We start from the raw sequence: 23,143 nt of genomic DNA on the forward strand, positions 1-23,143 counted from the left end.
GCTGGGTGCAAAAGAAAACATTGCTCGATGTGCACAATTAGGGAATGAGAGTGCCACTGCCCCTTAGCCCCTTCACTTTGTTCTAATGAAAAATAAAAATTAAAAAAATGTTACTTGAGGTCACATGGCGCCACTATTTGAGAATCATTGCTCTACAGTAATAAGTGGTACATTCTGAAAAAAATAAACATTATTCCAAGTCACTGTGCAGAGTGCAAAGTAAGGCACCAACAATTACCTGTTGATAGAGAGCTGTCTATTTCTAGACAAAGCTCATCCCCGTTTTCTCCGTCTTCTGACAAACTGATGCTTCCGACCAGAAGCCTCTTCAGCAACATGACTAACAAGATGAGAAAGGGGAAAGAGATAGTTTACTTATTTAGGATGGGATCGCGTCTATGTCACATATGTCAAAGTAAAGCCAAGGGGCCGGATGTGGCTCTTGAGAAGGTTTTCTATGGCGTCTGAGATGATCTTGTTATAGTATTGTATCATACACCAGAATTCCTTTTTTCACTGTATGATACCTCTCTACGAAGAAAGTTTTGGTCATTACTTTAGTGTTGGAACCGGCTTTTCTTTAGCTACATTTTGTTTTGTTTTGATCCACCCGTCATTGTTCTTCTTTGTCTCTCTGCCTCTCTCTCAAGGTGCTGCACTAGATACTTAAGGACATACTGCTGCTGTGGTTTATGTCCTAATTTTCAACACAAGTAAATGATGGACAGTCTTAAAATGTTAGCGTTAATTCCCTTAAAAAAATCCATCAACGATGGAAAATTGTCAGCTAATACAACGTCAGTGGACATCGAAAAAGATGTAAATGTTTATGCAGTTCTTTTTAATTAAGATTTCGTTACAAAAGATAGGCTTTAATTTGATATTATAAATCAGCTCTACTCATTCAAAGTCCTCACAAATAACATACGAAATTGAGGTTTGCTCCGGTCTCAGTCCTGCAAATCAAGTTCATTGGTCGTGATCAGGCTGGGCAGGGTTGTAATACCCGCGGGGGTCCTGGGTCGGGTTGGGCTAGATTTTTTAGGGACAATCTTATCTTTAACTGATATGGATGAATGTTAGTCCAAGCAAAGACAGTGATTAATGGCATGTGTTTTTGCAAAGGTAAAAATTGGGCAATTGGGCACAAAAAACAAAGTCTGGAGGCACACTGGTGTGCCCCGGCACTCTGCTCAATACAATAAACACTGCGGCCTTAAGTGAATACATCTAAGGAAAGACTACCACTCACATTCATCTAGAGCGCCGGCAGCAGTCTTCTCCTGATCGCTGTTAGTGTGCCCGAGAAGGTCGAAACCTTTTTCGGACAGGAAATCGATCAGGGAGTGGCGAGGATCCCCCGACTTGTCGTCGCTCAGGCCTTCCTTGTCACGATCTACGAGCAAACACAGCGTTTGTACGCAGCTAACAAATACGGCTAACAAGTACAGTGCTCATTTTGATGTGTCACCGATGCTGCTCTTCAAACCGCCGTTCTCTGCTGGGCTCTGAGGGTTGCTGAGATGGAAACATTCACATAGTCAACAAATAAAATTTTACGATGTTCCTTTAAGAACCATTTTATCGCTAATTGTCAAAAAATATATAAATGAAAAGGAGAGAACATGTCATAATTAAATTCCCAAGAAATAATAAGGGTACTAATGCTAATTTCGCTAATTAATTGTTTTACATTTTGTTACTAAAAATACAAACAGAATCAAACAAACATGCAAACAGACCCAGAAGGACTGAATCCTGCTCCACTTCCAGGAGGTAGCGTGATTCTCATGGGTGCTCCGCTCTTCTTCAGATCGTCGACTGCTGCCTTGATCACGTTGGTCCACCTGTTAGCACATGCAGAAAAGATGTCACCTTAAAAGTCAGACTTTCTGATTTTTTTTTCCGTTCCACTCACAGTTTCCTCTCGCCGACAGACTGAGCCACTAGCTCGTAGATCTGCGCCCCGCTGTCCCAGGTGAAGATGACGTAGAAGGCCTTCAAATCTAAAAGAACATTGTCGAGGTCTTGCAAGTCAGTTTTTTTGTTGCCAAAATGCAGTTTGTACTTTTTATTTTCTATAGAAAAACTGAAAATAATTACAACATTTGTAGAATACTAAATACCACACAAGGGGTAGCATATTCAAATTAAAACTGATTAAAACCTTCCATTTGTGAGGATAGCCATGCCCTTAGATTTCCTTGCTGTTTGATAATGTCCCGATCGTCTATTTGATATGGCCATGCAACATATTGGGGGTAGCCATTCGTGTGCCTTTTTGCCATTTCTTGGTAATCAAAAGTTTAATTTCCATGGTTATCGTGTTTTTGCTTCTCCCTTTACTGTCACTTCAACCCTTAGGACCTATAGACAACGAGTACAAAAAAATACAGTACTGTATCGCCGACTTGTCTGACAAACAATACAAGATTTTGATCAAAATAAAGAGAAAGACATTGAGGGAGGTAGTTCAGCCAATAGTATATCAGCATTATCATGATGCCGTGACAAGAACCAATAGCTGACCAGCATTTTATATTGTGTCGAGCAAAACACATTAGCATAGTAGAGAGGTAACTCATTTTATGCACTCCTATAAAACATTTGAGTTAAAGATGTTTTTGGACTTATTTGTTGTTGATGCTGTAGTGGGGAAAATACCATCAAGAGGGATGAGTAAACATTTTTATTATTATTTTTAAAATGGTTTTTTTCTCAGTTACTTAAAAGATTATTTTAATTATTTTGTTCTTTCTTTTGAGTGTGGTCACATGAGACTATCAAGTATCATTAATATATTTTATACTGACAGGGAATGAGGTAAAAAAAAAAAGTTTTGCTGCAGTATCGAAGAATCTTAATTAGGCCTGGGCGACATGACAAAAATGATTATCCTTCATCTCTTTATCGCTCATTTTGACCGTATTATATTCCAGTTTTGCTTTCACTGTGTGAAGTGATCTTCCACTATTCCTGCAAAATGATTGGTTGGTCCTCATCCCCTTCTTCTCCTGAATGTTAGCCTGGAACATGCGTTTTCATTGCATTAGCGCCCCCATTTTGTCTGGTGGCAAACATTATATGACAATAAATATTGTTATGGTATTATCGCAAAGGCCTAATCTTAAATAAATATATTGTAAGAAAAAGAGTAAGAGAAAATTTCTTTTCAGGGGATTTGTGCATTTTGTTGCAACGTGACTAAAAAGAAAAAATTAACGTCAAAATACAATACTAACCGGTGGCCACCTCCCGCAGAAAGACTGAATCAAGCTTGATGATAGGGCTGAGCATCTGCTTTCCCTCCTGCACGGCGATAATGCTCTTGCTCTGGCACTTGAGCACCATCTTCTCGTCCTGCCTCTGCAGGAGCACCAGCAGGTCGCCAAGCAGCACGCACTGCACCTCTGACAGGAAAACACATTTGTTAGGACACATCACATGAATTATCTTTTTCTGCTTACTTACCAACGGCCTTCTCCTTAGTGACCTTCCAAGTGAGAGGTCCTTCATACAGCATCTTTTTTTGTGTCAAATCAATGTTCTTGAAGAAGATTTTGAAAAAAAGATGGAGTTGGTCAGATGTTTATACAAATAGTAGGAAAATAGAGAGGCACAGTAACTGTTTTCTTCTGATAGGAATTAACTTTTTTTAATTTAAATGTTGGTTAAGTGTGGGTATATGTCCTGTGTTGTCTTTCTTACATGATTTGTTCAGTTAGGGCTAGTTAGTGTTGCAATATTATGTTTCATGGTGTTGTTGTCTTGACACTCCCATTATGGTTGTATCCATGTATGTGTGTGTGAATATCTTGCATTGTATTCCTTTCATGTTTTGTTCAGTTAGATCTAGTTCCTGTTCAAACATAATGTTTTATAGTCACTCTCATTATCGTTTTATCCAGTACATACATATAAGTACATATTCTGGTCCTGTTTATGTTTTGTCCAATTAGACCATTGTGTTGGAAAACAAATTATGCTTCTTCATGTTTTGTGGAGTTACAGCTAGTTACTTTTTAGGCATTTCATTTTATGGTCTCGTTGTTCTGCCCACGCGGGGGAATGTTTCTGGTAAATTTGTTTTGTTCAGTTACAGCTAGTCAGTGTGCTTGCGTTATATACATTTCAATGTCCTGTTGTCATGACGTTATTGTTGTTCAGTCAATATGGTCAATGTAGGAAAATGACTCTGGAGTGGTTTTCTTTTACGTTTTGTTCTGTTAAAACTATTTGGGCTTACTTTCATGTTTTTTAATTTAGAACTAGTTACTGTTCCAGTATTATATTTCATATCATTAAAAGGACGCCACCATTAATCTTTCTTAGAACACTCCAAAATACATACATACGTTTGGAGTAGGCAAGTATTGTACCTTGTATTCTGTATAAAGCTCGTTGCTCGGCTTCAGTCCTGACGTGTCCAGCCGCCGCTGATAGTCCTTAAGCGTCTACACCCATCACATTGCAAAACAGTTTAAGTTGATGCACGAGTCACTAAAAGTGTAGAAGTTCTCACCAGCAGGTTCTCCATCACTTTGACCTCCTCATTGACGTGGTTGAGGATCTTCCGGCAGCACTCGGCACTCTGGTGGATGCGCTCTTTTTCTCTGGGATCCTCTGCCATCAAATTGACAATCAACTCATAAGTCATTTCACAGCAAAAAACTCTGCTCACCTGTGTTCTTAGCAATGTTTTCCAGCAGCAGCGGATACTTTGTGAGCCTTTGCATCTCGATGGGGATGATGTCCTTCAGTTGCAGCCTTCGGCACTGCGGTTTGCTCTCAGCTTCCTGACAGCACCAAAGCAGATTATAAACTCCACGTTTTGACAGCCATCGGCCGAGATCGTACCTGGATAAAAGCGTTGAAGCGAGCCTCCTTTTTCTGCCTGCTCTTGATCTGGTCCAGGGCCCACGACTGGTGACTGCAGAAACGGGCCGTCAGCTTCTGGAACCATTCTCCTTCCGTGCCCTCAAACTGAAAGGCACAAAACAAAATCATAAATAAATCCTTGCTGTCATGTGTAAAACATAATTTTTTGGGGGTTGTTTAAAATGGAACCATGGCCTTCGTTCCATGATTTTGTTTAAACTTTCCTTTGTATTGGAGAACAGTTTATTTGTAATTTTGGCACACCTTAGAGCTATTATGGTTCTCATCAGGTAACTTGAATTGAAAATTGCAGGTGGTCTTATGACTAGGTCCGCACTGCAGTTTAACGCTTAGTTCCGATTTTTGGTGAAATATGACGTTTGTGAAATTGTTTACATTTCCAACTAAATGAGACTTCTATGCAATCTCCAGTGTGAACGCAACAAGTCTCCCGCATGGGCAGATGAGGAAACGTGACATCACATGCAAAGCGCTCAGTGTTTGCGGAAGTACTCATGTATGATAACAGCGGAGCGTATCAAGCAATTTTACAGTTATTATGCTAACGGCGGCAGCACATGTACAACTTTATCATATCAAGAAAAAGATTACGAGCAAAGAGCCAGGGTTTGGACAACAGCGTTTTTTGGTTTAGTGGCAACAACATCTGTCCAGTGAAACGTGTGGGTCGCAATGCAGGTCGCATTAATGCGTCCGTTCACACAGCAATCACATTCCAAAAGATGAGATATGTATCGATTTAGGGCCACACGGTGTGAAAAAAATCAGATATGTCCCTTTCAGAAAGACTAACAGTTTGGATACAGGTCGGTTCATCATAATGCCTCTGCTTGCTGACTAATCTCAAGGGGGCCTCATCCTGCTTGTCCTTTTCTTGTTTTTGTAAGATGTGCAAGGTGCCGACTTGAGTGTGTGTAGCACTTTTGTGGTTTCATTTAAATAAACACACAAAAACAGCCCAAATTGGTTCGAAAGGTGACTCATTCACCATTTGAATTCTATCTTTGTAAAGTAACTTTCAGAGAAACCTAAATCATTGAGTTGTTCCAAGCGGAACGCTCCATTTTTTTAAGTGGTTACAATCAAACAACACAATTTTAAGGTTTTAACACAGTGACTTAATTTTAGTTGTAGTTAACAAAATCAAACAGTTTCATGAGGTTGTTTCCTGCCTGTTTTCAGGTAAACATTCTGAATAAACATTTATGTGATGTAATATCTTCTGAAAGAATAAAATTGTTTGATAATTTTTTTTAAAGCCCCAACGATGGCACTGTGTTGTCTGGTACGAGCCAGTGCCAGTGATACACGGCCTAGCATGGAGGCAGGATGCCGTAAGAACGTGACCCCAATCCAAAAACGGATTTGTCAGTGAAAAAAAATACAACTTTTTCGACCTATGCTTTTCGATTAAAATTAACATTGATATGATGGTTCATGTATTTTTGCCCAGTCTTTCAAATAATTTTTGTACCAACAGGCACTAAATATTTAACACTGTCACTTTAAACTATTTGAATTAGATTTTGTAACGTTCGAGACCCACTGCACCAAACATTAAAACAATATTCCAACAGAATGTTTTGGGATTAACAAGGGACATTAAAAAGGATGATAACAAAAAAAGGCAAATGAAAAATGACGTCTCACTCTGTTGAGGACGGTGGTGCTGATGGATTTGACAATAAAATTATCCTCCAGACGAAGTTTCTTCAGGTTTTCGTAAAAGTGATCTGTGGCAAGATAGGACGGGACAGCTTGAACTCAGATCCCAATTTTATGCACCTACTTGGCACCGAGGCTCACAGTGCATTTCGATGATCTCGTCCAGATTGGGGAAGATAGCCGCTAGCTCAGTGCCAGTGAGGAGCTCCTCCCGCTCCAAAGGCTTGGAAAAGATCATCTGAAGGACGCTTAGCATGCGAACATGTGCGTGCTCCGTGGCAAACAGCTCTAGCGGAAGATATATGGAAAAAAACAAAATGAAATAATCTTCCTTACACCTCAAAAATATACAGTAGACCTCCGGTATGTGACTTCCACGCCTTTCTATTTTTATCACTTTACAGCATATGTCAAAGTCAAGACTTGCGGGCCACATTCTGCCTCTAAGAAGATGTAGGCCCTTGAGATTATCTTGATTCGTTATTGTATCGTACGCAAAGAATTTTCACTGTAGGTTCTCCTTTAACTTTATTTTAGTGTTATTTAGTGAATGATAGAAAATTGTGATTATTTGTTCCTTAAACGGGTTTTAACCCTTTTTTCTAAAATATGAAATACAAGCTAGTGATATTATCGCCTTTTTTATTTAATGTTGATGTAATAAGGATTTTTGTATCAAGAAAATGTGTCTTATGCGCCTGTTGAAACCTCAAAGATTACTGAAACAAAAAAAACGATTTCTCTGCTAATAATTGTTAGTTTTTCAGTAGGTTTAATTAGGCTCACGAGACAATATGCGGCTTGCAGCTTAGATCTTCATTTGTTCCTTCCATCCGTTGACTTTTATACTCCTACTTTATGGTGTGGAATAAGAGGCATTTTCTGTCCACTCTTATCACTAGTATACAACCTCAAAAAAACTAATTTTGCATTCCCAAAAGCTTGCAAACTGTGGTGTTCATGCATATGACAAGTTATATATCCAAGATAGCTGTCTGCTATTCCGAACGCATTAGCAAATTACCATAGGTTTCTATCCCGGCTATATGACAAGTTCACTTTTCGATTCCCACCCGAGAACGGATTAATGTCCTATCCTGGGGTCTACTGTACGCCATCTCACCGTTGATGACCTCCTGCCTCTTGGTCTCCTTCTTGCTGAGGCCCGAGAGAAGCTCCGGGGAGGCCAGCTCCCTCCAATTGGGTGGGTCTTGCTCGAATTCTAGTAGGCGTGGCTCCATCTCCTCAGGCTGAGGCGCGGGGCTGGCGGGCGACGAACCCGAGCCCTCCAAAAGCAACGCTGTCGACGCTCCTTCGTTGCTGGCCCAAAAGGCAAGTTAGATGTTTTGCATGTTGTGTTTAATACAACAAACCTCTGATGGGTCATGTAATCAGGGCAGGCATGTCAAACTGAGTTTGGCTTGGGGCCGGATCCAGACCTTTTCTTCTCAAGTGGTCCGGATCAGTAAATAAAAAATGTCAATGCCAAATATTTAGCTTTGTTTTTCAGAACTACACTTTATCATTCAGCTTTATCATTGTCTTTAACATGAAACCAGATTCTTCAGGGTGGATGTGGCTGAGCTCTCACAGCATCACACGCCAGTAGTGGCAGAAATAAGCACTACAGGACTGTCCTGTACTCTGAAAAAGGTGCACAATACAAAATCTAACTTACAGCAATGTCCGGATATTTTTTGATATCCCTAAAAATATGTCAGTATCTATAATTTTTCTTTACTTTAATGTTCACAAGTAGGGGAGCGTCTCTAGTCCCAAACATTAAAAAAACTATTTGTGGACATCAGCTATTTTACGTGTCGACTGCCTTTTAGTGGCAAGAAAGAGCATTTGGTTCCCATTCATTTAAAAAATTCCCAACTTTTGATAGAAATGAGCTATAGGCTTGCTTTCTTTTGTCATACACAGAAATTTTATAGTGGGCTGGATTAAATCATCCCGAGGGCCGTATGTTTGACATGCCTGAATCAGATCAAAGCAGATAATTGATACTTATTGTAATGCAGGCGTCTGTCCGTCCCTGCTGTGCAATCTTACGTATGAGGCCCGGCGGGCGGCTGCAGGTCAACATCGCTACGGGATCGCGACTGTTTAGCCCGGGAAGAGACGCGGCGCCGCGATGGGTGGCGGGCGCTCTCGCTACGCGTAACCTTTTTACTGTGGGAGTGAGGGAGTGGACGCAAGTGGACGGGGGACGAGAAAAGGAAATATTGTAGAGAAAATAGGCAAAGAATACAAAGAGAGCAGCAAACATGCCAAGGAGTTGGGAAGAAAAGGAAACATTCGAATTGTTTGGAAAAACAGAAGGATAAGAAGGTAAAATTGACAGGAGAAAATAGGAAATTGAAAAAAGGAAATAAATCGATGCATGTTACACGATCACATATTTAGGTCTGGGAGCAGATTGGCATTTTCCAAAGAAAAGCATGCATCTCAAACGGATTATAAAGTCTTGAAATGACTTTATAATGAATGATTTCACTTTTTAAGCTTAAGCTTTTACCTATCTTTAAAAAATGCCCTGAAATATTACAACTTTAATTGAATACATTTTTGCAATTTTAAACAGTGAATTAGTTAATTTCAGTCATGATTTATAGTAATTTTATATTGTATTTTTAACCTTATTTTAAAAAAAATATGATGAATTAAAAAAAAAAAAAGTATTTTTCACATGACAGCGACATTTGGTGAAACATTTGAAAACATTTTGCAAATTGATCATCAGTTTCTCATGTTTTGAAAAATAGATTAAAATGATGTAATACACATTCATTTTGTCAAAGTTTCAAATGTTTGTCAAATTTTGGAACAAATTATACAATTTCATCTTTTAAAATATTTGAAATCATTCTCTTTTCTTTTGAATGCAGCACATTTTTCCATTGGACTTTTAAAAAAAATAAAAACATGAAAACAATTTACTACTAAATATTATTGGATCATTCATTTTTAAAACAAAATTCATGCGAAGAAATAAAAAATGCAAATTTAGGACTGGGTCGACATTGTAATCAGTCTGTTAATTAGAAAACAAATACTTATAAAAAAGGTAAAATCGTTTTTGTAAAGACAGTGACAAAATACTACAAATAAATACTAAAAAGAATCAAATAATAACTCTTTAAGAGCCATGTCTTAAGAACATGTTGAACAAAATCCTTTGTTAGTGAAAAAAAAAATTACATTTGCATATTTTAGCATTTGCAACCAGCGCACTACTTTTCAAAATGTTTGCTCTTATAAATGTGCTTTTTTTAATGTAGGCTCAATATTCCAAATTTTTCAAGTTGTTAAAAAAACAATTTAGTTATGTTTTGATGCGCTCCCCCAAGTTTCACTTTTGTTTCTCTGACATTTTTTAGTTATATAATATGAATATTAGTTCAATTTTATAAAAAAAATCTGAAATTTCATGCTTTTTAATGGATGCCAATAGTATAAATCTGTCAACTTTTTAGTTCCACGTGCGTGCAAAATGCAAGAACATCAATTAACATTCCTGAAGTCAACTAAATTCCGGGTAAACAATACTTAACTCTTGTGCAACATTGTAAATGTGTGTGTGTGCAAGCGCATGCATGTGTGTGAAGCAATGTCCGAGCCTCGGTCAAGACGCCCACCTTGTCTTGCGTCTGTGGAAACACGGGACACCAAAACGTTAACACCTTAGCTACATGGGACACCACAACGTTAACACCTCATCTAGCAAAAAATAAATGAATAAAAAACGCAATGTCGCACGCACACACATGGACAACTGGCGCCGCAGGCAGCGTACACGCAACAAAAGGCACAAAAACAAGGATGGGGGGCTATACAGTCAACCATATTTGTCTTCGACAAGCAAACAAAACAATTTGGGTACAAATCCAAAAACCGAATTGCTACATCGCTAACAGATTCTGACAGTGTGGCACATAAACAAGGACACAAATAACTATGGATACGGGATTACTGTATTTTCTGCACTATAAGCCGCACCTAAAAGTCTTAATTTTTTTCAAAAGCTGACCATGCGCCTTATCATACAGTGCGCCTTATATATGGATCAATATTAAGCCACAAAGTCTTGCAACTAATGAAAGCAGCCGCCCACTCGATTTTCCCCCGAACGCGAAGTAGACTGCGGTGTATGCTGGGATTTATATACCGGCATTTCATTGGCTAACCAATGTGTCAATCATCATTTGAATCGATCACTATTGGCTAAAGTTATTCGGAGGTATAGGGGGCGGATCCTTTTTATCATTTACCTGCTCGCCTAGGCTAAAGGGGCAAAACAAACCCTTCAATTGGCCGAAAAAGATGTGTCAATCATCAGTTGAATTGATCACTATTGGCTAAAGTTATTCGGAGCTAAAGGGGGCGGATCCTTTTTATCATTTACAGGCTGGCATAGGCTAAAGGAGCAAAACAAAGCCTGCAATTGGCCAAAAAAGATGTGTCAATCATCAGTTGAATCGATCACTATTGGCTAAAGTTATTCGGAGGTAAAGAGGGCGGATCCTTTTTATCATTTACAGGCTGGCATAGGCTAAAGGGGCAAAACAAAGCCTGTAATTGGCCGAAAAAGATGTGAATAGCATGTTGGGTTGACGGCATAGAGAAAACAGTATTTTACTTTTCTGTACTGTATTTGTAAATATTTTACTCTCCTGGATTTACTACACTCACGGATATAAGAGGACCATGGTTGCACATTATTATTGAACACAACGACTTCGGTGAGCTACTCCGGCTATATATTTTCCCAGTATCTTGTTTCAGAGTGATATCGATGTTTCTGTGATGGGTCTTTTTTAAAATTAAACTCAATTCCAAGTGTTTATTGTCATATGCACAGTAAAGTTGCAAGCGAAAAAGAAAATAGAAACTAAGGAATGGTTGGCATTTCTTGAATCCCAAGACTTGAACCTTCCGAAAGATATTTGGAACGATGCATTTGAGTGACATCGTACGGACACTGCATCCGCACGTGTCTACGACACGTATTTGCTTCTTTGCAAGCTTTCGGAATGTTAAGGGGGTAATAAGTTTGACTGAACTATCTGACTGTTTTGTCCACGTTCCCAGTGTAGCGCCTTATAATCCGGTGTGCCTTATGTATGGAAGATATAGGACCAAAAACTATTTTTTGGGGGTGCGCCCTATAACCCAGTGCGCCCTATAGTGCGGAAAATACAGTACTGTTTATTCTTTCCGATACTTGATAAATCCTGCTTCTAGAAACTGATACCAGATAACATTTTTTATACTGAATTTAGAAAACACAAACATAATCCAATCTGGTAACAAGTTATTGCACTGCTTTTTATTGCAATAACAGTATGATAGAAACTTGCACTTACAACTCAGGCCAGTCTCCAAGAACTACCAGCACCTTGTAAAAATGTTTGCCTACTCTTTTCAGTCTTTATTACGTGTTTAGCTTGTTTATTTTGGACTGCCATTTCTAATCATGTTGCAACAACACTCAGTACATTGTTATCAATGAAAACAAAGATGATCCTATTCTATTATTTTTGCTTGTAATTAAAATCACATTTACATTTTTGGTGAACATGTTCCCCAAAAGTATTGTTGGAGAGACTAGAGCTTGACTTTTATCACTTAATCCATAAATAGTTACTTTGTCAATGATACCTTTGATGACTATGGGTGTGTTCAATGTGAAAATACAGAATTTGTAAACATTTCACAAGTGCTTCAATACCTAATATCACACATGCCTTGGCTAAGAAAACGGAACCACTCATTCATATCAAGTGGCATTATCTTATCTGCGCACATTAGTAACTATAATAAATAAAAATACAAACTATTGCTACACGGGGCAAATGTAAAGTTTGCCCAATTACAGCTGTAAAGGTCTCTAATGACGGAGCATGTAAAGCAAATTCATGGCAGCACGGATTTGCTAAAGGATTATACAATGTCCGAATATGTACCTTTTAATAACTACTAGCTAAATAATTATTATGCATCCCCACAAATGACGCTAAACTGACAATGACATCAAGCACAAATGAAAATGTTAAAACAAGACATGAGGGAAAAAAAAAGAATCAAAGGAACGAGGAAAGGTTGAGGAAAGGCTGGAGGGGACACAAAGAAGCTGTACATTTTCGATGAGGGACATAAGCACAGAATTAAGATGTTTTTTTTTCTCTTGAGGGCCAACAGGGGGCTTGTCTAATATTTGGATCTGAAATAAATATAATAAAAGCTCAATAATGTGGCGATGCAGATTTCTGGCTAGCACCCCAAGCCCTCTAGTGGAAGGACAGGAGAATGCAGGATGACAAAAAAGCTAGCTAGCACACAGCAGGGACAGACGTCCCCAGCCTGAGGCCGGACACGAGTTTCCTTTGACTTGGACTTGAGCTCCCCTTCAGTCCTTACCTGTCCTTTTCCAGGTTCTCCTCCGTGGGGACATCACCTGTCGAAAATGGCTCCCCGACTCCTAAAGTCCCACCGGGCCCGACGGGAGACACGTCGGCCCATTCGGACAAGACGAGGGGTTCCAAACGATTGCTGGAGAGGCCTGAAATGTTTGATATCAGGTGTGATGACCAAAGTCAAGACAAACAACTCCCTTTTGGATATTATGTTAACAATTTAGACTTAATTACAATAAAGTAGATCCCCCTAGTAATGGCGTCCCTAGCTTACAATGTTTTCAAATTACGCAATACGATGGTTTTTTTGGCACTGTCTTTACTGCCTTTTCACCACTATACAACATCAACAACAGTTTTTTTCACATGTCAAAGCTTTGCAGTGTTCTTGCTTATGACTGTGATTTAAGTCTCCAAAATGTGTTTCTGCAATTATCCAATGTCATATAAGATGCTGGTTTACGTCACAGCCTCATGAAGGTGCCGATATGGTATTGGCTGAACTCACTGCCCCAATGCCTTTTTCTCTCTTCATTGAGTGCAGAATCTTGTGTGTTTCATAAAGACTTTGCCAGTCGGTTATGCAAAATTTTATTTTTGTACTGTATTGATTCACTTTGGGTCCCAAATCTTGCATTGAGGCTAAAGGGAGAAGCAAATCTATGATAATCATGGAAAATAAAAAAAACTTGAGATAATAAAGAAATACGAGGCAGGCATATGCATTGTTATCGACACTGGCCATTAATAAACGATCGGGAAAATCCCCAAGAATGAGAAGACTATTAAAGCAACTAAGTCTGCCAAGGGCCTGACATGCTTTACAAGTAGAAGTTTGAAATCAGTTTTCTTTTTTTACCCACTGTAATCTCCTTTTTCATCCACCTGCTACTCCACTGAACCAGCTCAACTAACACCAAAGGTAAATCAATTTAATTTTTCCTTTAGAATATTTATAGCTAGGTGACATACTGGTATTACTTACTATAAATCATTTCGTTACTAATGTCTAATATGTATATACATTTTTTTAATAACCAACAGTTTATTTTCTGCGCCATAAGACAATTTCACCTCACGACCGCAACCTCAGAACCGATTAATGTCGTATCCCAGTGGTCTTCTGTGCTTAGTTCTGACAAGTTTATTGATAATAATTAGAATAAAAATATCAATTTCATTTGCCCCCATCCAAAATCCCCAAATCGATGCTTTGAAGATTCTGAGCAACATGCTGCTCCACAAAGACATACTCGGACCGATAAGTTTATTTTTCTTTTTTTCTGTTTTTAGCACTGAAATGCAAAGGAGATTGCATAGGATGCAAGGGTTATTTTTTATTTGGACTATTATTCCTCACTGTTGTTAGTTATTCTGACTATGGTGCACTGTTTACTTCATAGTCACAATTGGCTAATAATGTTGCGGTTTCTTTATATTCACACCTTTTAAGACACATTTGCCTTTTGTAACCTCAAAGATCTAATTAAAAAAAAATGGGCTCAGAGAAGGACCTTTAAAACAGTTTGAAATGTCCTTATCATGAGGATTTTTGTTGTCCTCTCCTATTCTCCTTGTCAATATTCATCAATGTCCTTTCTCAGTCTATTGAGTGTCTACTAAACTAAACTTCTCACTTACCATCAGGGTGCTGTGTCTCGGGGCTGTTGTTCATGCTGGCGTTGCTGCCCGAGTAGTCCATGATCTCTACCAAAGGCATGGGACTGACACCGCCGGACCCGGGACCAGACCCCGACTTCCTGCTGGGGAGAGAGGGCGCCGTCGGGTCGGTGAAGGGTCCTCGAGCGGGCGTGGGACCTTTACGCTCCTGGTTGTTTTTTTCCCTGTCCGCTAGAAAGTGACGCAAGTTAGGATGTATAAGACAATAAAAAGAAACTCAAAAGAAAAAAATTCAAAATGGTCTGACATGCACCTTGTTTAGTGAAAACGAGAGTCGGGTTAGTTTGTTTTGGGGATGTGCAACTCAAACTACAACCACACACTTAATCAAGTGAAGGAAACGTCCTAGTGCGATTGGGAACATGCATACATGCTGGTGGGCTCATTAGTAAGATTTAACTATTGTCTACAGTGAACCCCCAGTTCATTGCTCACTATTCAAAATAATAACTTTTTTGCAGTATAACAAATCTGAATTTAGCATAATACAATACCAAACATTGGTATTGGAATATGACCACAAGAAGACTATAATGAGAATATTGAGTATCAATGGGTACGTTTACATGCAGACAATAATCCGATTGGAAACAGAATATTGGATTTCTGGTGCAATCTGAAAAAATGGTTTACATGTCTTGAAACAAATGAATAACTTTGTATACAGATTATTCCAATTCTAAGGGTGACGCAGGAATGAGGTAATGATGCTAATAGACGTTGTGTCTGCATTTCGTTCTCGACATTAAATAAAGACGTTATAATTCATGACACTCACCAAAATCAACCAAATACTGTTATTGTTTAATCCAAAAGTAAGGTTCATTGACGAGTCCCGTGTGTTTACAAGGTTTGCCCATACTTGGTTAGCCCAAAACAATAAGACTTACATAATACATGGATGGAAACAACTGACATTTACTAGATATGGACGGTAGCATTTTGGCTATGTGGGCATAAAATAGAACGGAACTGTCCCAGAGAGATCGACCAATACACATGAGGCTTTTTCAGTGAGTAAGACGGAATTTGTTTTGATCACTTGTTTTTGTACAAGTCCCACTGTGCTTTGGGGCACTCACTAAAATATCCAGGATTAGGAAAACCTTGCATGCACACAAATAATCAGCATACTTCAATGCGCACAAGAAATCGGAAAATGAAAGGACTAAACCAACAATTGCAATCGGAATAACGACTAAGACATTAATTTCTGTGCACGTTTCTGTTTTGAACAACTGTATATATTAAAATTAAAAAAATAATACATAAATAAAACAAAATAAAAACATACCCCATATTATTTTTTTTTTGCTGTGTCATGTATTTACCTCATTTGAAAAAAATCCTTTTATGGCAGTGCTATGACAATTCATTTGCAAGTTTAAGCATTTGCAACTGGCCGGGTTAATTCAAATTACCCACTACCCCCATACAAATACAAATACTTAAACCGAATTTCTGTGCGCGTTTAAATACCTTTACATAGTCGCAATGTAAACGTACCCACTGTTTTAAACAAATGAAACCTCTACATTCCTATATATTATTCTTGCAAATTCTTGCATTTTTCTAATGATATGAAATATTTTTTCTTAAAAATAAAACCAGATGCTTTGGTGATTAATAGGGATTTTATCTTGTATAAATATTTTCAATACACATTCTTTTTTATTTCTTTTTTTATTTTCATTTCAATTACCGTATTTTCATGACTATAAGGCGAACTTTAAAGCATTTTTTTTTCCAAAAGCTGACCATGTGCCTTATAATACAGTGCGTCTTATATTGAGTCACAAGGTCTCGCAACTAAGGCAAACGGCCGCCTACTAGATTTTCCCTCGTCGGCGAAGTAGTCCGCGGTTTATGCTGGGATATATATATATACCGGTGTTTTATTTCCTAACCAATGTGTCCATCATCATTTGCATCGGTCACTATTGGTTATAGTGATTCGAGTCCTTTTTAGCATTTACAGGCTTGCAAAGGCTAAAGCGGGGCAAAACAAAGCCTGCAATAGGCCAAAAAAGATGAATGTGAATCACGCGTTAGGTTGCTCTACGGCATGGAGAAAACACTTTTTACTAGTCCTTTTTCGTAAACAGGAATTATGGAGCTAAACAGACAGCTAGCAACAAGCAACGTATATCGATGCAGATGCTTCTCGGGGGATTTTTTTATTTTATTTGTCGCCATTATTGCGTGTTTTGGAGTGTGTAAATATTTTACACGGTTGGATTTACTACAGTCATGGATGTAAGAGGACCATATTATTATTGAATGTGATGGCTGCAAGACGACTTTGGTGAGCAACCTCTGAAACTTTTGTTTCAGATTGATCTTGATATTTCTGTGATGAGTCATTTTTTTTAATTCAATTCAATTAAATTCAAAGTGTTCATTGTCATATGCACAGTAAAGAACCACCTTTCCCTGCACAATGGAATTCTTACTTTGCCCTCCAGACAATTGCCAGTGAAAAATATGATAAAAACTAAGAAATGGTTGAATCCCAAGAGTTTAACCTTCCTAATGATATGTGGAATGACGCATTTGAGTGATTGGTAACGTCATACAGACACCGTGTCCGTACGTGTCTGAGACTTGTATTTGCTTCTTTGCGAGTCGTCGGAATGTTAAAGAATGAATAAGTTTGATTGAACTATCTGAGGGCAGCACGGCGGTGCAGTGGTTAGCGTGTGTGCGGCACAGTTTTGAGGTCATGGGATCGAACCTCCTGTGTGGAGTTTGCACGTTCTCCCCGTGCTTGCGTGGGTTTGCTCCGGGCACTCCAGTTTCCTCCCACATTCCAAAAACATGCATGTCAGGTTAATTGGCCTAGTCCAAATTGTCCCTAGGTCTGAATGAGCGAGTGAGTTGTCTGCCTCTGTGTGCCCTGCGACTGACTGGTAACCGGTTCAGGGTGTCCCCTGCCCACTGCCCGAAGATGGGATAGGCTCCAGCGCGCCCTCAACCCTACTGAGGATAAGCGGTGCAGAAAATGGATGGATATCTGACTGTTCTGTTGACGTTCCCACTGTAGCGCCCTATAGTCCGTTGGCCTTATGTATGGAAAATATATGACATAAAACTATTTTTGGGTGGTGCGCCTTATAACCCAGTGCGCCTTATAGTCGTGAAAATATGGTAATTTAGCATTTGAGTTCCCTGACAATTCGTTTTTATGAAGCGGCTCTGTGATTTTTTTTGGTGAGCATAAATTTGAGTTTAAGTGTGCTTATAGAGTGTTGGAGGTGAAATAAAGTAGGTGACATAAAAATTAAGTTGCTGTCAATGGTCTGTAACGTTTTGTAAACCCCGCGCTAAACTGGGGTTCACTGTACAAATAAGACAAGAAAAAAAGGGGACGAGCACTTAGTGCGACTTATACCTTCCGCTTCCATTTTAGGTTTGACCTCAGCTGCAACAGGAGAAAAACGGTCACTGACTGAACGCAATCCTACAATAAAGATGCTGGGTGGCCCACTTTTCCCCACTACGTACGGGTGCCCGCGATCCAGCTGGGGATGCCGGGGAAGCCGCCTCTGGGTTTGGTCTTGGTGGACTCGTCCTTCTTGTTCTGAGAAGGGAGATTGCATAATTAGGAAGGAAACGGAAAGGAGAGGGCAAAATTATGTCAGGTTAGCCATTACCTTGACCAGCTTACTGCGGAAAAAGCCGCCTCTAGACTTTTTGCTGTCCACGGCTCGAGTCTTCACCCCGAGGTGCTTCATGTAATATGCTACTGCTGAAAAGATGGACTGGCTACGAAACACACATTCAAAGTGGTTAGCACAAAGTCTTGATGAATGGGTTACATAGGTTTACTACCAAAGTTCTCTAAATAAAATTAAAAAAATTATCCTCTCAAAACTCACCATTTCTCCTCATCTGAGACAATGGTCGGTCTGAAAAAAAAAAAAGAAAATATGGCTCATTTGCGGGATTTACCCATCTAAAAATATCTGAAGTTAAAGCTTTAAAACGTTCTAAACTTTGGAGTTTAATCTTATTTAGCGCTTTAATTAAAGCCCTAAAACTGCTGTATAGACAGACATAAAGCTCTAAAAGTGCCTATCTCTTGTGTGAACGCATAAAAAAGCCATGCTTTGTTTCTCAAGTTAAAGCTTTGAAACTGCTTTATCTCAGGCGTTAAAGTTGAAAAAATGTTTTATTTCGGGAGTATTTTGTGATTAATGGCTATTCAAATAAACATGACGTAACTGGAATTAAAGCTTTAAAACTGCTTTAACTCTGTATTGAAAGCTCTGAAAGTGGTTTAACCCCAGAGATAAACCTCTAAAATTGCTTTGGAGTTAAGAGCTCTAAACGGCTTTAACTCCAGAGTTAAAACTTTAATATTGCTCTAAGTACGGAATTAAAGCCTTAAAGCTGGTTTGAAAAATAATCAAGCACTAGCACAGCACTATTTTATTTCAATAACTGCATTCTATAGAGTTTTTACATAGAAAATCTGTTTTATTCATTATTAATGATTTGTTTAGATTTTTCTTTTTTGAAGAAAGTAAAAATCTGTTTTATGGGTGCAGGAAGTCCGAAAGTGATGAGTGGCACTCACTGCGTCTCAGACATCTTATCCAGCAGGTTCTCCGCCACTGACTTTTCCTTCATCTCCATGGGGATGCGGTCGGTGGGGTAATGACTCTCCACATCGATCAGCTCAGCCTCGTTGGGCGTCATCCCCATCTTGCGATTTTTACGAAAGTCCTCCAACTGTTTGGCCACCTCGCCTGCCTGCTCCAACTGGACCTCATAGGCATAGCGTCTTTGCACGTCCTCTGACAGCATGTCGGGGCGTGTACGGTCTACGTGGTGAAAATTGCAATCTCATATGTGAAATATGGATGAAAAAATTGCAACAATGACGAGGGATATAAGATAATTATCAGGCGAATATTTATCAGACACGCTTTAATGTTCAATCGCCCGACACAACCGTATTTTTCCTCCAAATAAGGTGCACCGGATTATAAGGTGCACCCGCCAAAATATAGTCTTTTACCATATATATTTCCTATATAGAGGCAAATTGGACTAAAAGGCGCATGGAAACTAGTAAGGGGTACCATTGCGCATATTGGGCACATAAAGTATAGATTAGTGCAGTGACTGATCAGTCGAAAATGGTCGCTGACCAAAATCCCAAAACCGACCCATTAGACAATTAGATATACCAATGACGCACGGAAATACATAAACATTTTTACATGATCAAACTAGTTTTACTCACGGTGCCAGAAACAAAAGTTAGGGAATGGAGAAAACAGACAATCTTTCTGAAAGATACAAATAAACAGAAAAAAGCACAACAAGGGGAACAACATTTTGGTGTATCTGAATGAGGAATCGGACTTAGCGAAGATTTTCTAATGAGATCAATTCTAATGCCTTTTCACATGTCAACTGCAACACTGGTGGTCTATTGGCAAGAGCCGGCGCTCTCACTTGTGCGAGCCGGGTTTGATTCCTGTTGCATACAATGTTTTGGGATATTGATCAGCGATGTTCTCAGATTGATGAATCATTGCACAAATACCTTTTAATAATGTACGCACATTAAATCGTGTACGCACACATATAAACTGTATGTATTTCCAGTCTTGTCCAATGCCAGGGTGGCTAATCGGGAGGAACGGGAGATTTCCCGAAGGGCCGGCTTATGTCAAGGTGGAGTTTGGGCTGGCTTGATGAGAAAAGTATTTTGAACATGTATCTGTCACTTGCATTGTCTCAACTTACTCATGCATTCATTCTCAAATCAGCTATTTGGCCACATTCAGCGCAACAGATGAGGTGAGTTTTTCCATCTGGGGGAATTCTCTCTTCGCAAATTTAAAGATGGTTTGGCCAACCACCACTCTTCTTTAGCAGTAAAATGAAGACAGAACAGTGTGAATGATATGAATCCGGTACGATGGAGGGCAGAAAGGTGCTACATGGAGATGAAAAAGCCAGGAAAAAAAAAAGAAACGCATTAAAAGAAGGCTTGTTATCATTAATTTCACTTATCTTGCACTTTTTACTTGCCATCTTTGTGTCACCTGCTATGCTACATGTTTGCAGAATTTAACAGTTAAAGGCCTTCACTGGCGTAGCCTACTAAAACGAGCAGACTCTTTCAGCTCCCAAAAACCTCTTCAGATTGCTTTTGTAGCTTCTATCTATAAACTAAAAAGCATTATGTAACATTATGCACAAAATTACTTTTGGGGGACAAACAAAGCTAAAAAAGACAACCCCCAAAATTGCTATAAGGACAAAAATAGAGAGAGAAAGGAAGAACCAATAATAAAGGAAGAAAAAAGAATTGAAAGGCTAGAAGCCTATAAATAATACAAAGAAAATGAGAAAATGGAAGAAAATGCAGTAAAATAAAAAAGGACAAATACTAGAAAAAGAAACAAAGCTTGGGGGGGAAAAAGAAGAAATAAATGAAAAAGCAGGAAAAAAGCAGGTCCTCTCACAATATAACTTCCTCACAGATGCCTACCATGTTATTGGGCTGTCATACAAGATTCTGTTGAGCCTTTTCTGTACTCAGGTTGCATGAGAGCGGAGCTTCTCTGCTTTAAAATGTGTGAAAAATAGGCTTAAAAGCTCATTGTCTTCATGCTGATGCACACTAAAAAGTAAATTGTCATGTCTATAGGCAATGACATTGTCATCAACAAAGTTGCAGAGAGCAATACTTTGCTTAGGTGGGTGTTTTAAGTAGCCTCTTTAAAATGTGTGTAGTGAAGATACTTTATAAGAGTTTAGTACAATCTGTTAGGAAGGCAACTCGCTCCATTCATTCAAATTCCTCCTCCATAGCAAGTGCAGCTTTAGGTATAAAACTCCCGGGCTTAAAAATGGTCCCACTTTCAAGGCGCACTATCAAATTTCTCGCCAATTTTTTTTTTAGGGTGCACCTTATAGTCCGGAAAAAACGTTGTAGGAAAGAATCCATCGTATCGTTATCGATCATCCCTACCAAAGAGCTCTCTACTCACCCAGTTCTGAAGCGATGCCTGGAGGCACTGTGACTCTGAGAATCTGCAATGACATTACAGCCTGCAGTGACTCCAAATAACCACAAGGGGACTCTTCAGCACTACAAAATACTTTTTTTCACTCGGTGAAGGTTGAAGTGCAATCAGGGAAAAGAATGGGAGGTTAAAAAAGTACAAGTGGGCTTTTCTTGCGACCCAAAACAGGAAGTTGAAGTCAAATGTAAGAGAAAATACTGTATGCTAATGCTACAGTTGCTATACTGTGTAAATAAAGTATGTATTAGCTTGGCTACAAGAACTAGACACATTTCGCAAGTAATCATGTTGCTTGTAATCCACTCAAACCCTTCCAAATAAAAACCAAGTTGCCTTTGCATCCATTAATATCTTGTCTTATTGTAAAATAGCTTATGATAAATGTTCTTTTTTAATCGTTTTTCATTTTTCTGCACTTTTTTTTTAATTGAAAACAATCATGGTCTGAATTCTTCAAGCCAAATGACTTGGATAAATTTGAGGTATGAGGGGAAAAAAAATCACTCAGCCCGTCACGTGGGGCTCCAACCTCATGAGAGAGAGCCAAAGGATTTTAAGATCCTTTCCTACTTACTGCGCCCTTGTCCAAGAAGGTGTTATGGAACTCCACAAACTGCTTCCTGGTTTCTTTGGCATTAAGGTTCTTCAGCAGGTCAGCATGGAGGTAACAAAGCTAAACGAGGATACACAAAGAAAAAAAAGTTTTAAGTGACAGTGTGTGACAAACTACTACTAGAGGTTTTTGTATTCAAAGACGGCACACTATGGAAGCCAGAAGGGTTGTATAGCACCAGGAAAAATGAAGAAGTCGAGATCCATATTTTCTAGTGTGAGCAAAGATTAATTTCAACCAGCGACAGGACATAACTGTTTTTAATTCCTGCCACCAAAAACAAAAGGCAGAGCGAGCTGGATACACCCGAGGCAGCTGAAAAGAGCCAATAGCTAGAGTTGGACAGAGCTCGTTATATTGGCTCCCTTTAGTGGCTAACGGGAGAAGCTACTTAAAAAGAACAGTAAAAGGTTGAAAGATCAACCTTTGTTTACACGGAAATGCTAACAGTAACAATAACCACAAGTGGCAAGCCAACATCGGTGGCTAGAAAAGGAAACACTGAAAAGAGTAGAAGATGACACATTTGGGGTTGTTGTGTACTAAAAGTACCACCGGCAAAATATACCATTGCAAAATGGTCATTCAGGCTTCCACATAAATAAAATGGCGGTAAAACAAGTCAGCTTCATCAAAGGGCATTTTAAGTTGTCTCATATACTTATGAATTTCTAAACCAACGTGTCTTTAAAAGTATTCATGTTATCTGATTTTATGACACAAGATGAGGCAAACCAGGACTTAAGGTATTATATTTTCATACATGCATCTTTATCTCAAAGGCTGTACGAAATTTGGAATTTTTCAAACTGCTG

General features: G+C 38.9%; 1 protein-coding gene across 5 annotated transcripts in view; it reads right to left on the reverse strand.

Moving 5' to 3' along the window:
- arhgef1 (Rho guanine nucleotide exchange factor 1) overlaps positions 1-23,143 on the reverse strand; it is a 53,629-nt gene that overhangs the window by 6,053 nt on the left and 24,433 nt on the right. The window contains exons 3-27 of one of the 5 annotated variants that reach the window (XM_088326733.1): positions 22,290-22,388; positions 21,680-21,722; positions 19,246-19,492; positions 18,545-18,574; positions 18,320-18,431; positions 18,171-18,246; positions 18,058-18,087; positions 14,628-14,837; positions 12,991-13,132; positions 10,209-10,220; positions 8,623-8,742; positions 7,688-7,884; positions 6,706-6,852; positions 6,550-6,632; positions 4,858-4,983; positions 4,682-4,796; positions 4,523-4,623; positions 4,380-4,454; positions 3,472-3,547; positions 3,243-3,410; positions 1,919-2,006; positions 1,743-1,847; positions 1,472-1,518; positions 1,253-1,396; positions 239-340 (exon numbers count right to left, since the gene is read on the reverse strand). In XM_088326733.1, the coding sequence (XP_088182859.1) occupies positions 239-340; positions 1,253-1,396; positions 1,472-1,518; positions 1,743-1,847; positions 1,919-2,006; positions 3,243-3,410; positions 3,472-3,547; positions 4,380-4,454; positions 4,523-4,623; positions 4,682-4,796; positions 4,858-4,983; positions 6,550-6,632; positions 6,706-6,852; positions 7,688-7,884; positions 8,623-8,742; positions 10,209-10,220; positions 12,991-13,132; positions 14,628-14,837; positions 18,058-18,087; positions 18,171-18,246; positions 18,320-18,431; positions 18,545-18,574; positions 19,246-19,492; positions 21,680-21,722; positions 22,290-22,388 (2,695 nt within the window). Of the gene's footprint in view, positions 1-238; positions 341-1,252; positions 1,397-1,471; positions 1,519-1,742; positions 1,848-1,918; positions 2,007-3,242; positions 3,411-3,471; positions 3,548-4,379; positions 4,455-4,522; positions 4,624-4,681; positions 4,797-4,857; positions 4,984-6,549; positions 6,633-6,688; positions 6,853-7,687; positions 7,885-8,622; positions 8,743-10,208; positions 10,221-12,990; positions 13,133-14,627; positions 14,838-18,057; positions 18,088-18,170; positions 18,247-18,319; positions 18,432-18,544; positions 18,575-19,245; positions 19,493-21,679; positions 21,723-22,289; positions 22,389-23,143 lie in introns of all 5 variants that reach the window. The other 4 variants (XM_088326736.1, XM_088326735.1, XM_088326737.1 and 1 more) reach the window with 4 other exon arrangements.

Source organism: Urocampus carinirostris, chromosome 2, assembly GCF_059441175.1.
Source record: "Urocampus carinirostris isolate Australia breed hairy pipefish chromosome 2, RoL_Ucar_1.0, whole genome shotgun sequence".
Lineage (NCBI taxonomy): Eukaryota > Metazoa > Chordata > Actinopteri > Syngnathiformes > Syngnathidae > Urocampus > Urocampus carinirostris.